Below are 14,592 nucleotides of genomic sequence, written 5' to 3' on the forward strand. Positions count from 1 at the left end.
CGTGGGCCTCTCACTGCTGTGGCCTCTCCTGTTGCGGAGCACAGGCTCCGGACGCGCAGGCTCAGCGGCCATGGCTCACGGGCCCAGCTGCTCCGCGGCATGTGGGATCTTCCCAGACCGGGGCACGAACCCGTGTCCCCTGCATCGGCAGGCGGATTCTCAACAACTGAGCCACCAGGGAAGCCCTACATTTTTAAATGATTGAAAAGAAACAAAAGCTTATTTTGTGATGTGAAAATTATATAAAATTCAAATTTCAGTCCTTAAGTAAAATTTTATTGACACATAGCCACACTCATCCGTTTATTATCTGTGGCAGATTTCAAGCTACAACATCAGAATTGTGTAGTTGCAACAAACTGTATGACCTGCAAAGTCTAAAATATTTGCTATCTGACCTTTTAAAGAAAAAGTTTGCTGACCTCTGCATTTGATTATGAAAAGGACTGACTTTCAGAACTTCGAGAATGTATACTTTTTTCCTGTCATACAGTTGGCATTCAGTAAATGTTGAATTTATTTTTGTAAGATGAATAAATCAGCAAATGTGTGTAATTTAAGTAAATGTTAAAAAGAACAAATATTACCATAGTGTATTTCTTATAAAATATGTGATTATATTTCTGTGGGCTCTGCTCAGTTTTAATTTCTATAAAGGCAGTGGTGTTTGGCATAATAACAGAAATAGCTAATGTTTATTGAGCAGTACAGTGCCCACCAAGAGTCTTCTTACTCTTAACTAAGAACTAGCATTTTGTTTATCATTGTACAGACTCCAATTACATATAAATTGGCTCCTCTTTGCCTGCTTTTCTTTAGTTCCCCTTAGTAAATTTTCATTCAAATGTATATTTCCTTGGGTGCTTTATAATTATCTCCAAATGTTTTTTTGAGGGTATTTAATTCACTTTGAATATTGTGTTGCAGTTTTCTTCTGTTTCATTATTAGTTTTGGGTGGCAGTTTGGATCAGTGAATTGTTTAAATTATCATTGCGTGGGTTTTTTTACTAGTATTTTTGTATGGATTAAGACTGTTGCTAGCTTTGCATTCTGTGAAATGCAGTTTGGGGTGCTTTGATATTCTTAGTTCAAGAATACTCTCTTAAAGCCTTGCAAGAAATGTGTCGTTTCTTTATTGGGTGGCTTTTGGGAGGGTGGTGGAAGAAGAAAGGGTTGAGTGTTCCTCAGTTTTTCTCTTTCTTTTAAGTGACAGCATCCTCAATTTTCTCCTCCTCCTTCATTTTCTCTTCACTGACAGTTTCCAAAAGGTTCTTCTCCTTTTTAACCCTCTTCTTCCCCTAAATTGTTATCTTTCCAGAATTGCCTCTTCACCATTAAACATACTGTTCTATCTCCTGTAGGCTGTGCTCTCATCTTCCAGTAATGCACTTTCTCAGTATTTTGACACTTAGGATAGACTTTGTCTTTCTGGCAGTACTTTTCATCATTCTTAGGCCTGTCTCTACCTTCCTTTTCTCTCTTAAGCTCAATTTTTCATGAACTTCTCTTGTTCTTTGCAAAGGCTCATGACAAGAGCATGAGAAATAGCTTGCAGAAATTTGAAGTTTAGACATTTGCTGCTCTCTAGCTATACTAACACTGAGTTTGTATAGTTTTTAAATTTTATTTATTTATTTGAGGATGACTCGGGAGATTCAGTTACTCTACTGCCATTACTTCAGCTACTCAGAATTCTGCTCTCAAAAGTTTAATTTTTTATAGCTCTTGGAGTTTTGGAATGTGGAAAAGAGATTATGAATCTGTACTCTTTTAATTCCTTTACTGACATCTTAGTGTTGTTTTTGAGAATAAAAATGCTATATAATCTATCATGTTTAACTGGAAACCACTAGGGGGTTTTCTGTTTGTTTTTTAATTGAAAAATAATTTTCAGCAATAAGTCTGAAAACCTTAGCATGCTACCAAAACATGAAGTGTTCTATAAACAAAAGACAGTGTAGTGTACTATAAATAAAAAAATAGTAGAGACTCCCCTGGTGGTGCAGTGGTTGGGAGTCCGCCTGCCAATGCAGGGGACACAGGTTCGAGCTGTGGTCCGGGAAGATCCCACATGCTGGGGAGCAACCAAGTCCACGAGCCACAACTACTAAGCTCGTGTGCCACAACTACTGAAGCCCACACGCCTAGATCCCATGCTCCGCAACAAGAGAAGCCACTGCAGTGAGTAGCCCGCGCACCACAATGAAGTGTAACCACCGCTCGCCGCAACTAGAGAAAGCCCACACGCAGCAACAAAGACACAGTGCAGCCAAAAATAAATAAATAAATAAATTTATTTTTAAAAAAATAACTTTAATGATCTGTACCATTGGTGGTTTATTTTTATTTTATTTATTTATTTTTGGCTGCATCAGGTCTTAGTTGCAGCTTGCAGCCTTCTCTCTAGTTACGTTGCATGGGCTCCAGAGTGCACAGGCTCTGTAGTTGTGGTACGCAGGCTCAGTAACCCCGCAGCATGTGGGATCTTAGTTCCCCGATCAGGGATCAAACTGGCATCCCCTGCACTAGAAGATGGATTCTTAACCACGAGACCACCAGGGAAGTCCCTGTACTATTGGTTCTTAAACTTTAGAAGGTATTAAAATCATCAGGAGGACTTTTTAAAACACTGATTGCTGAGCCTCACCTCCAGTGTTTCTGATTTAATCAATCTGAAATGGTGCCCAAGAATTTATCTTTTTTTTTTTTTTTTTTGGCCACACCACGGGGCTTGTGGGAGCTTAGTTCCCCAACCAGGGATCAAACCCAGGCCCCTGACAGTGGAAGCGCAAAGTCCTAACCACTGGACCACCAGGGAATTCCCAGAATTTCCATTTCTAACATGTTCTCAGGTGATGCTGATTCTGTTAGTCTGGGAACCATACTTTGAGAACCAATGGTGAGTAATAGGCATTTGTTCATTCATTCAACAAGTATATATTCCAGGCACAATTCTAGATACTGGGGTTATAGCAGGAAACAAAAGAGACAAGGCCTCTATTCGCTTGAAGTTTAGTCTAGATGTTTTTAAATGCTTTTTTCTTATTTTTTAACATGAATTCCTTAATTATACCAAACTCTTTCTTGATCTTGAGCTTTTACACTTAAGGTGTTTTGCTTTTTTTAACTTACTTGAAATGATTCTCCATTTCCCCTTTCCTCTCTCCCTTTTTAAATACTGCTCATCCAAAAACCAATTTGCAGCATGAAGCCGACCCTGTAATTTTAATTGTATTCCCCTACCTCAAGCCAGCCCTCCATTCCTCCTTTACTCTATATTATTTTCCCCAAACATTTAAATTCCCTAGGGGCAGGGATTTTAGTCTGTTGTTCACTGATATATCTCCAGCTCCTGGAAAAGCCCTCATAGGTAATTAGGAAATAAATGTTAAGTGCAGCAGTGTTTATAAGATGAAAAAGGAGAAAAGTAAAAGTGTTCAGCCATATATAATACATGCTATAGTTATGATTAATGTTTAAAAAATGATACATAGGAAAACACATTGGACAGAAAGCCCATGGGTTTGACTGTTTCTTTTCTTTTCCCCCTCTTCTCTAATTTCTAAAATGTTTGTTAAAAAATTTTGAATTTCAGCTTCATTACTTATTAGTTGTATAACCTAAGGGGAGTTGTTTCTTCTATGTGCCTTGGTTTGTCTGTAAAATAGGGATGGTATAATGACCTACTTCAGGGTTGTGGGCATTAAATGAGTAATGTGCTTAGAACAGGGCCTTGCACATAGTAGGTGCCCAATAAATGTGAGCTACTACTGTTTAATAACTGAATATAATAACAAAAAAGACAGCACTAATAAATATCCCACTTGGAAGTGCCTGCATTAAGAATGTTAGGTTAGAATTAACTGCAGAAAGCCTGTTAACTGATTTTAAAAAAACAAAAAGCTTTTAAAAAATCTGTACTCTTATGGACAAAACCTCCCCTAATCCTCATGACTTAATGTGATCTTTGCTTTCTCTGAATTTTTCTTGACATTTGCCTTGAAGTTTTATCATAACTTCATTCAGTATGCAACAAACATTTATTAATTGCCTTCTGTGTGCCAGGCACCATGTTATAGTGGTGAACAAGAGAAGGCAAGAGGTTCCTGCCTCAACAGACCTTACATCTTTGGTAGGGGAGACAGAAGGAAACAGGTAAACAAAATCATAAATAAGGTAATTATAGATCATAATAAATGTTACAAAGAAAGTTAAAATTGAATGTGATAGAAAGCAGCTGAGCTTAAGGGAGGATGTCATTTAAGAGAATTAGAGAAAATGATCAATGTTCAAAAGGAATAAGGGAGGGAATATGATAGAAAGTAACTTGGTAGGGGCAAGAGAGAAAGTGTTCCTTTCTTAGTTGATGACTTTAATGCTGATCTCTAGTTCTACAAATCAGCTGGTCTCCGACATCTAATACTGTTTTGAATGATTACTTACCTTTTACCTTTTAGTGTTATATACTAACGCATTTGTACACATGTATATATGTTTCTGTAATATCCATCTGTATATATATAAATTTCAAAACCGTATGTTCATACTGATGCCCCAAATTCCAGTCCAGCACCAAAGGTTTCATTGCAGGCTTCTCCCTTTCCTTATTTGTACCTTTTTTTCTCCAAAGGTAAGAAACTTGTCTCTTGTTATCCATAATATATATATTTTTGTTTTGTCCTAGTATACATGTAGAAGTTTGAGAACTGCTAATCCATACCCCTGCAAAACAGCAAATGGGCTAGCTAGAGTAAAACATTTGTGTGCCGTTCTTTTCAGTTTTAGCTTTTGTTTGCCAAACTTAAGTTAGTTCTTTTTTTCCCTTTCCTCCTCCCAGTATGGTTGTGTTCATTTGTAATACAGTTAGGTTCATTTGGTACTGTTTGTATTACATTTTGGATTGATTTTATCAATATTTATTTTTAGGTGTGTGTGTGTGAACCACTACCCTGTTCCTAACATCAGAGCTATACAAAAAGATGTACACAGAGACATGTTGCTCCCTCTTCATCCCTACTTCCTTGTTCTTGTTCCCCTATTCTTTCCACCCATACTTATCCACGCCCTGTAGGTAACCAGTCTCATTTGGATTTTATTCTCTCTTTCAAGGCTGATCTTCAGACAAGTTCTCAGCGTTTAAATCTTTCAGCCTCCAATGCTGCAGTGGCTGAACTTAAACCCGATTGTTGTATAGATGATGTCATACACCACGAAGTAAAGGAGATTGGAACACACATGTAAGAATTAATTTTACTAGATCTCAGAGGCTTTTACTTATTTATGCTTTTATTTGAAATTTTTGCTTTATTTCCACTTATTCCACTTGTTGTTAAGCCTAAGAACCTACTTCAGAAGGAATTTTATGTACCATGTTTACATGCTTGCCAGAAACAAACTTTAAACAAAATGTTTATTTTTGAAAGGAAAAAATATCTTAATTTATCTTCACTTATCTCTAGTTTCATTTTTGCATCTACAATCTTATCTAAAAATAAAAATCCATGCAAACCTTTAAAACCCAGGTAGCACTCTAAAAGTACATTTATTCTTTTGAAATGCTAACTGATGTTAATAACATTTATTTTTAAATTCACAGTTTTTCAGTTCTGTATTTAACTGTATAAATATACTCTACCCTGAGAGTTCAAAACTAGAGAACCAAAGTAAAGGTATGAGGGAAAAAAATCTCAAATTCTGTATTCCTGGCCTGTGTATGTATTTGAATGTGAATGCTGTATTTTTCTTTGTCTGAGAGGCAAATATGAAAATTTCAACCATCTAAAGTAATTTTAGACTTCTCTATCTGCCTTACCACCCCCATATCCAGTTGATTCACAAAGTCCTGTTTGTTCTTGTTAACTGTCTCTCAGTAGCCTCTCTTCATCTCCACTTAACGTCACCATTTTTGCTTCTCTTCTTTGTCTTAAAGAAATATGTAATATTATCTATTATTTAATTCATTTTGGTGACAAGCTCTGTTGTAGGCACTTCTTAATATATATTCTGTGGTTGGTATGAGCTTTGAGTCAGATTTTCTGGAGTTCACATTTTAGCTTGATTATTTATTTAATTATGTGATCTTGGATAAGTCACTTAACACTTCAGTGATCTCCTACTACCCTCAGGATATTCTAACTGTATAGGTTTTGCAGAGCTCTCCACAACTAATCCTTACCAACTACGTACTCTAGTTCTCACCTTTCATCATGCTTCCCTCCCTCTCTACTCTGCAGTCATATTGGACTTCTTTTACCTCTGAACTGCTCTGTGACTTGAAATGTATCCTTCCCTTACAAAGGAATGCCTGTGTCATTTTGTTTAGTTTACTTCTACTTCGTCATATCTCAGATTCATGACTTTCTCAAAGAGACTTTTTGACCTCCTAGACTAGATAAAATCCCCCTTCTTGTCTATTTTATAGCATCCACAACTTATCATTTTTTTCTGTCTTTTATGCTTGACATTACTTACTGAGTGCCTGCCGTTCCCATTAAAGTATGAGTTCCACAAAGTCACCTGCATCCCTGGGATTTAGCGAGAAAACTGGTCAATATTTGTTGAAATTGATTTTATTGAAATGATATTAAATGTGTAAAATCCCCATTTTACAGAAAATGAGACTCTTAGAGAATTTAATAGCTAGCACATAATGGCATAGAACTCAAATCTAAATCTAACTTCATAACCTGTACCTTGCTACACTGCTTCCAACTGTGAGCACTTGGAGAGCAGGTATTGAGTTTTGATCAACTCTAAATACCTAGCACCTGGTTTAGTACTAGGTACAAGTATAAAGTAGAAATTAAATTACCTGTAATGTCACCACCTAGTATAGCCACTATTATAATATTGGTATATTTCAATCCTTTATGTGCATATATATATAAAACAGATGTGTATAAGTAACTTAAATAATATTTTATAGAATTTTGATCATATTACACATGGTTTTATCTTTTTTAATACACCATGAACCCAGTTGAGTCAGTATTCTTTGAAAACATTCTTTTTAAAATGACTTTATCTTACACACTTGGACTCTATTGTAATTTGTTTACCCTAATGTTGGACTTTAGATTATTTCCAGTCTTTCACTATTATAAATAATGAAGTGGTGAGCATCTTAATATTTCCTGTAATAGATTGCTTGAAGTGGGTTTACTATAGGAGCATATAAGCATTTTTAAGACTCCTTTCCTGAAGGATTCTTTTCTAAATTTCTCATAACCACCAACAGTATAAAGAGAGTCAGTTTCTCTAAACTCTCACCAACCCTGATATTTCTTGGAAAGAACTTTTGCCAAATCCTAAGATAAGGAAAAATCTTATCTCATTATTTTAATTTGTTTCTTTGACTACTTGTGAGGCTGAACATTTCCACATTTTTGTTAGTCGATTATGGTACTACAATTTATGTGTATATCCTTTTCTTCTATTTTGAATGAGATATTGTTTTGTTTACAAGAATTTCTCTTCATATTCTTAGAAGCATTTTTTCCCAGTTTGTTGTTCTGCTTAAAATTTTGTTTTAGTGTTTTTGATTTATCCAATTTCTAAATTTGTGGAAGTCTTTTCCTTTCCATTGCATTTATATTAAAAAGTCTTTCTTCATCCTGGAATTTTTAAAAAATTTGTATTTTCTTCTAGTTTATATGAACTTAACTTTTTACATTCAACTATTTAGTTATCCTGATTTATTTTGGCTTATGCTTTACTTTCTGAAGAAAAAGGTTTCTGACTTCCTGCTCTAAAAATGGTATATCTTATTTTACTAATCAGAGCTTTCTTGTTCATGGAATTATATCCATATCTACTGGAACTCTTTTTTTCCTGCTCTAGGCTCATTTGGCTACACTTTTGTGTCATTAGTATAAATATTTTCCAAATTTGTTGGTAGAACTGAAGTGTAGTACATTAACTATTAAAAAACAAAATTGAAAGTGATTGAAAATCATTAAAACATCTTTCTGTTTCAGCTTGGTGTGTGCAGTGAGTTATACAACTCAGGGTGGAGAAAAAATGTATTTTAGAAAATTCTTCAAATTTCAGGTATTGAATATGACAGTGGTAAATAGTGTTTAGATGCCCTTTTTTCCCCTAGGAAATTACTACTATTTATCTGCAGTAAAAACAAACTCCAAATAAAGCAAATAGCTTAATATTTTTGGATTTGTCTTATTACTAGCAATCTAAAGTTGGACTAAAGTAAGTTAAATAAAAGCAGAGAAATTATCATTGTGGTTACTAGCAATCTAAAGTTGCACTAAAGTCAGTTAAATAAAAGCAGAGAAATTATCATTGGCAATGTAATGTTTTATCCAGAAAAAAAATTTGTTGTGTTTTCATGCCTTCAAAAAACACAGAAGAATCTAGAAGATGGATAAAATGAGTGTAAAGTCCAGACAAAATAAGTGTAAATAATATCAGATTTCTAAAGAAATATTTAAATGAGAGATTATTGTCTTGGGCTAAGTGGACCAAGCTTCCTTCAGAGACTTCATGAGTCACTGAAATTGTAGTTAGAATTTTTTATTTATACACAATTTTCGAAGTCCATTATCAAAAATAGTTAAAAACCACTGTTTTAACACATGTATGTATGTGGATAGGGAAATGAGATGACCATATACAGTTATGTAGATCTAGATATGATACTATATATATTTTTCATTCCTCTGTTTGTAAGTGGAAGAAAAAGTACCAGCAATAGGAAGAAAAGTTTTGCTTTATTCTATTGCTTTTGTTATCACTCACCTGTTTAAGATTTTGCATGCCTTTTTAAAAGAAAATAAAAGGTTTGATTGCTTATTTTGATAAACATGCTTTGTGAAATGTATATAGAGAAATACACAAAAATATATGTGTTCAGTTTAACAAACTATTATGAAGTACAAATCCATATAACTCATGTAACTATTACCCAGTCAAGAAATTACGGTGGCTTTTTTAAAAATGCATTTGGGATTGTTTTTGTTTTTGTTTTTACAAGAGTATTACATACCCATTAGAAAAGTCTATTACAATTAAAATTGGAAAATGCCTTTGACAAATTTAAGCCCTATGATTTAAAACAGATAAACAAAATAAATGGTCAAATGATAATAATCTCCTTTGATTGATATGCTTTATTCAACTAGGTTCTCAAACCATTGGATGTGAAAACCAAATTTTACAATGCAGAGGTAAGTGTTGAGCACTTAATGGGATTTCAGGTTCAACATTAAGATCTTATTTGACCAAAATTCTCATGTATTACATTTCTTTTCATATCAGAGTAAATTGCTGATATGACTGTGAATTACTTGTGAAAAATGAGCATAAAGTTCAATTGAAAGTGAATAATTTCACTGCAGATCTCTTTTAATCTGCTGTTTTCAACTGACATGGAATCAATATGCCTTGATTTTTATTCTCGTTAATTTTGTGAGGCTTTCACCCTCTTTCATTAAATGATTGCCCTGTGCTTCCATTTAATAGTTGTTGTTACTGTCTAAAAACATTAGCAATCTGTTAAATATTTTATAAATGTGGTTGTGATATTACAAAAATTGAAGTGGTAGATCCAACCCTGCAAAAAAGATTTAATATTCACCTAGAAAAATATTAAGTAGAGCTCAGTACATTAAATTCTTTGTCCTGGGAAGTCAGTGTGCCAGCCAGAGTTAGGTTGCTAAGTTTAGTGAATGGTTTGAAATGCTCCTTGGGAGAAACAAATTTGGCAAAAATATAGAAAGAAGTAACTTTTAGAATAGAAGATTATCTTCTTTCCTAACAAAAGAGATAAAGTAGAATTTTCCATAAGGAAAAGGTTTTATGGCTTGGATTTCTTTTACAAAATTCTATTTTATCCTGGTATCTCGAGGTCCAGAAAAAGCAGATTTCCTAATGGGCCTTTTACCCCCCCAAAATCATGTATTTCATATCACAGTGATAAACTCAAAGATAGTCAAATGCAGTGTTTTGAAATGAAAATTTTGTCTATTACTCCAAAACCAGGTGATCAGAAATTTGTAGTCACATGTCAAATTTGATATATATTTTTACCATCAGCATCTGAATTTTTATTCACTATAAAGTTTGTACTACAGCTGGGCATACTAAGACTTCTAAGATAAGGAACCTAACCTTAAAGTAAAAACCTATTAGGAGAACAGAAAAAAGTGCATAAAATAACAGAAGTAACTGGTATAGTATATAGTGAGACTAAAGAGCATGACGCAAAAAGATGTGCTACAGGTACTCAGGGGATGAGATTTTGGAGTAGTCTAAAGAAGCTTCATGGAAAAGGAAGAGAACTGCATCAGTGTCTAGAAGGAATAGGTGTTAGGAACATCAAAGTGTCAGAGCAGTGAAGGCATTCCAAGCAGAGTTGGAAATACAAGTGGAACGTAGAGTATGTAGTGAAGAGTATACATATTTGATGCGAGGATACAGTCTCATCAAGGAGATTACTAGATGTTTAAAGGCACGTATAGGAAGGCACATATTAAACTATTTCAGGTTTTCTTTGTTGAAGTATGGTGGTACATTAAGATACTTGTCAAGTAGTTTTATCACACCAATATTCAGAGTGAGTTGCAAATTGTTTTTTAAATTGCTAGTTATTCCATAAATAACATAAAAGTACATACTCCCCAAAAAGAAAGGAAAAAACCCACAAGTCCACCACACTAAAAAGTAATTGGTTCTTCATTAACCCATATTCTCTTTCAGTCTTTACTCATTTATATATAATATTCTGTTTTTATTATCACAGTAACAATTTTGTTTGCTTTTTCAGTTAACATTAAGTATAGACATAATTTTTTTTTTTTTTTTTTTTTTTTTTTGCGGTACGCGGGCTTCTCACCGCTGCGGCCTCTCCCGTTGCGGAGCACAGGCTCCGGAGGCGCAGGCTCAGCGGCCATGGCTCACGGGCCCAGCCACTCCGCGGCATGTGGGATCCTCCCGGACCGGGGCACGAACCCGTGTCCCCTGCATTGTCAGGCAGACCCCCAACCACTGCGCCACCAGGCAAGCCCGACATAATTTTTAATCTAAACTTTGCCAACAAACTTCAGCTAAAAAATTTTAGTAAAATTCTGAACTTTTGAAAATAGACATTTTTTTTTAAATGAGGAGTGAACAAGGAGCATTTAGGATCTCTCTAAGATATTTGGTATTACCTATTAGGCAAACAAATACTGTTCTGCCTGTAACATGAAGCAGATTCTACGGACTCCATCTAGGAAATTCAGGTAAATTGTAGGAGTTAGTTAACCACACTGGTATCAGTAGTTTATGTTTATTACACTATGCCATAGTCCTTACACAACTGTTATTAGCCCCACATTTGTCTCAAACATGTTTTTTATGCTGCTTCTAAAAATTCTAATACTATGTGAATCACCTAAAGGGAAACAAGTTTTGTGAGAAACTTTGTTGTAGTCTTCTAATATAAGAAAGCCTTGTAAAAAAAAAAAAATTGGTGACATTAGAAGCTAGGCGTCAAACCTTTGGTCACAGCTCCATGCCAGGTACTGAAGAGAAATAAATATAAACTGAACATCTTCCCAGTCCTCACGGTACTTAGATCTAGTGGAGGAGACTAACATGACATAAATACAGTGTAAGCATCCCCACCCACCCCGATCATGAAGTGTACTTATTTTCTGGGAACATAGGTGAAAAAGATTTCCAGCTGAGTGATGAAAGAGCTGACATTAGAGATGGCCCTTGGTAAATAAGTAGCTTTAGCAATATATATGTGAAAAAAAGACAAACTGTGAAATCTGTTAACTCTCAGTTGTCTGAAGTGGTCTAGCCCAGCATTCCCTGAAGTGTGATCAGTGGAACTCTAATCACCCAAGATCCTCCTTGAAAAAATGATTCCATTATTAGATAAATTTAAGAGAAGCTATACAGTGTATATCTATTCTGAATGTGGCAGATAGTATATACCCAACCTAAGTAATCTATGAAGAATTACAAAGTGAGTAAAGAATTTATAGAACTAGAAAGGCATGGGATATACCTCTCTCCCCCAAGATATGCCCTTGAATATTTGCTCCTGTTTAAGTATTCACCTATAGTGTTCTTCTCTATTCATTTAATCTTAGCAGTTTCACCTTTTTAGAAGAATGATTTGTCATATTTCTTTGTGTTACTTTCTGTTTACTTCCTTGTTTTACTAATGCTGTCTTGTTTAGTAAATTTAAAAAAATGCAGAAATGCATTTTATTTTAAAGTTAGTTATTCTTTTTCTTTAACATTTAATCTGATTTTTCTAATTTTTCTTTTTTATTTTTCCATTAGAGTGACCTCAGTTCTGTGGTAATTTGATTTTTTATTATAAATTTATATGCTTTTCTTACTTACCACTTTTTGACTCTGCCTAATTAATCTCTCTTTACAAAACATAGTGGAAAAACAAAGTTAGTCGTGAATATACTTACGTGACTTCAAAAATATGTATATAATTTGTACTTTTTATATTATATTGATCGTTATTCTATGGGAAAAAATATATCAAAGATTAAATTGTCATATTGAAACAATTATATTCTTATTTTTAGTGTGTTTCCTGTAGCTATTTTTAAAAAGAGGCATGTTAACCTTGTTTAAAATAGCCTCGGGATTTTCAACCTCTTAATATAAAATATCCTACTATACTTCAATTCTTTGAGTAAACTGTGTAGTTGAAATTCATCTTCAAATGAGCAGTGGTTTTAGTTTTAAGTCTGGGTCAGGTAAAGATGGCCCTTTGACAACAGTAAACAAAAGAAAATTAAATTTTCCCACGTTGACTAAAATCATATTTTCAAATTTATATTTAATATAAGCATTTGCTTATAACACATTATATACATGATAAAAATATCAACTGCCTTAGCACTGAATTCTTATCTTAATTTTTTAAATGTCAAGTTATTTCATGCTAACTGTTCAAACTAGCTTAATTTTCCATTATGCAGCTTGTTTTTCTGTCATTTTATCTAAGCTCTTCTAAACTTATGCAGAAATTGCATTTTTAAATTTGAAATGTGGGTCTATGGTTATTTTTTTTAAAGCAATGGATCGATGGGATATTTTTTTTTTGAGAAAAAGTAACAGAATAATGCCTTTGAATGTGTACTTCTTTTAAACTGATAAATCGTATTTCTCTTTTCATTAGAGCACATGTGCTAAGGACTAAAGAATCTGTTTTGTTTTAGATAATAATACATTAAATTATAACTTCATCATTATATTTTTGCAAATGATTTCTACTTTCCTGGATTTAGTGTTAAAAAAGCTCATAAGTGCCAAAAATTTTTGGTCAAAGTTTATTTTATTTCTGTATATATATTACTATGAAACTTCTGAATAAAATAATTCTAGAATATCCTTAGTATACCATTTTATGTATAGGTTTTTATCAAAAATGAGCCAAGTTTTCTGTTATCCTCCAATATATACCCCCCAAAATAACCAAATAGCATAAAAAGAAGAATGTTTAACATAAATAATTAGGGAATTTAAAATATTATTTAAAAGTACATATGTAAGTTACCCATTGACTGAAACACTGCTGTATAGCACCAGTTTTCACTGTTACTAAGACTACAAAATACCTTGTTTGATTTTAAAACTTAAAGATTTCAAGTATAATTCACATATTTTTTTGCTCTAAATATACATTTTCAGTGAACTAAGAAATCACTAATGACTACTTAAAAAAATGCTTTAATTAAAAAGTTAAATTCTTATAAGATTATAAAATAGATTATTTGCTATACTATCTAAATTGAAGTAACATGAAAATTGAAATTAATAAATTATGCTGGAATATTATAACAAAGACCTAATTAACACATCTCTGAAATGATAGGTGCACAGGTATATTCATTATACTAAATTGCACTTTCACATTTTAATGACTTACCAGAAAATTTAAGATATATGTAAATGAAATTCCAGTTAAGTGTTTTTGGATATCAATACAAAAAATATTATAGTTATCCCCCATCCATTGTTTGACAACTTACCAGTTGACTAACACTTGACTTTGCCCCTGTGAATTATGTTAGGAGAACAATTTCTTTTCTTGCGTTAATTATGATAACTTTGATTTGCAGGCATGAACTAATCACATTTGTGGTTAATGTTTTTTCTTCATATAAATTAGATATTGTTGTTGTGGTAAAGTACTTTAAACACCAGCATACTTTGGTGGATTTTTTTTTCATATTTTCAGACTGATGAAGTATTTCTTGAAGCCCAGATTCAGAATATTACAACCTCACCCATGTTTATGGAGAAAGTTTCATTGGAGCCATCTATAATGTACAATGTAGCAGAATTAAATTCAGTCAACCAAGCTGGAGAATGGTAAATATGGATTATGAAGTGTTTGCTTTTATTTTGAAAGATATGAACTTTTCTAACATTGTTACTCTTGGGTGGTTTAAAATTTTTTTTAAGGGATAGACATTATTTTATTAGAGAAGTTTTAAATTCACAGAAAAATTGACCAGAAACCACAGCATTCCCACATGCCCTCCTCCCCACTTACAGGATCCCCTGTTATTTACATCTTGTTTAATGTGGCACATTTTTTACAATCGATGAAC

The 14,592-nt window shown here is 33.5% G+C and overlaps 1 protein-coding gene across 5 annotated transcripts in view; it reads left to right on the plus strand.

Annotated features, from left to right (window-relative positions):
* Positions 1 to 14,592, plus strand: part of TRAPPC13 (trafficking protein particle complex subunit 13) — a 32,202-nt gene that overhangs the window by 12,461 nt on the left and 5,149 nt on the right. For 3 of the 5 annotated variants that reach the window (XR_008618069.1, XM_007103309.4, XM_007103310.4), the window contains exons 5-10: positions 4,067 to 4,156; positions 5,111 to 5,238; positions 7,978 to 8,050; positions 9,139 to 9,183; positions 12,296 to 12,313; positions 14,217 to 14,350. Coding sequence is in view for 4 of the 5 variants with exons in the window: in XM_007103309.4 (XP_007103371.1) it covers positions 4,067 to 4,156; positions 5,111 to 5,238; positions 7,978 to 8,050; positions 9,139 to 9,183; positions 12,296 to 12,313; positions 14,217 to 14,350 (488 nt within the window). In the remaining variant the exon portion in view is untranslated. The remainder of the gene's footprint in view (positions 1 to 4,066; positions 4,157 to 5,110; positions 5,239 to 7,977; positions 8,051 to 9,138; positions 9,184 to 12,295; positions 12,314 to 14,216; positions 14,351 to 14,592) is intronic. The other 2 variants (XM_007103311.3, XM_007103312.3) reach the window with 1 other exon arrangement.

Source organism: Physeter macrocephalus, chromosome 8 (assembly GCF_002837175.3).
Source record: "Physeter macrocephalus isolate SW-GA chromosome 8, ASM283717v5, whole genome shotgun sequence".
Classification (NCBI taxonomy): Eukaryota; Metazoa; Chordata; class Mammalia; order Artiodactyla; family Physeteridae; genus Physeter; species Physeter macrocephalus.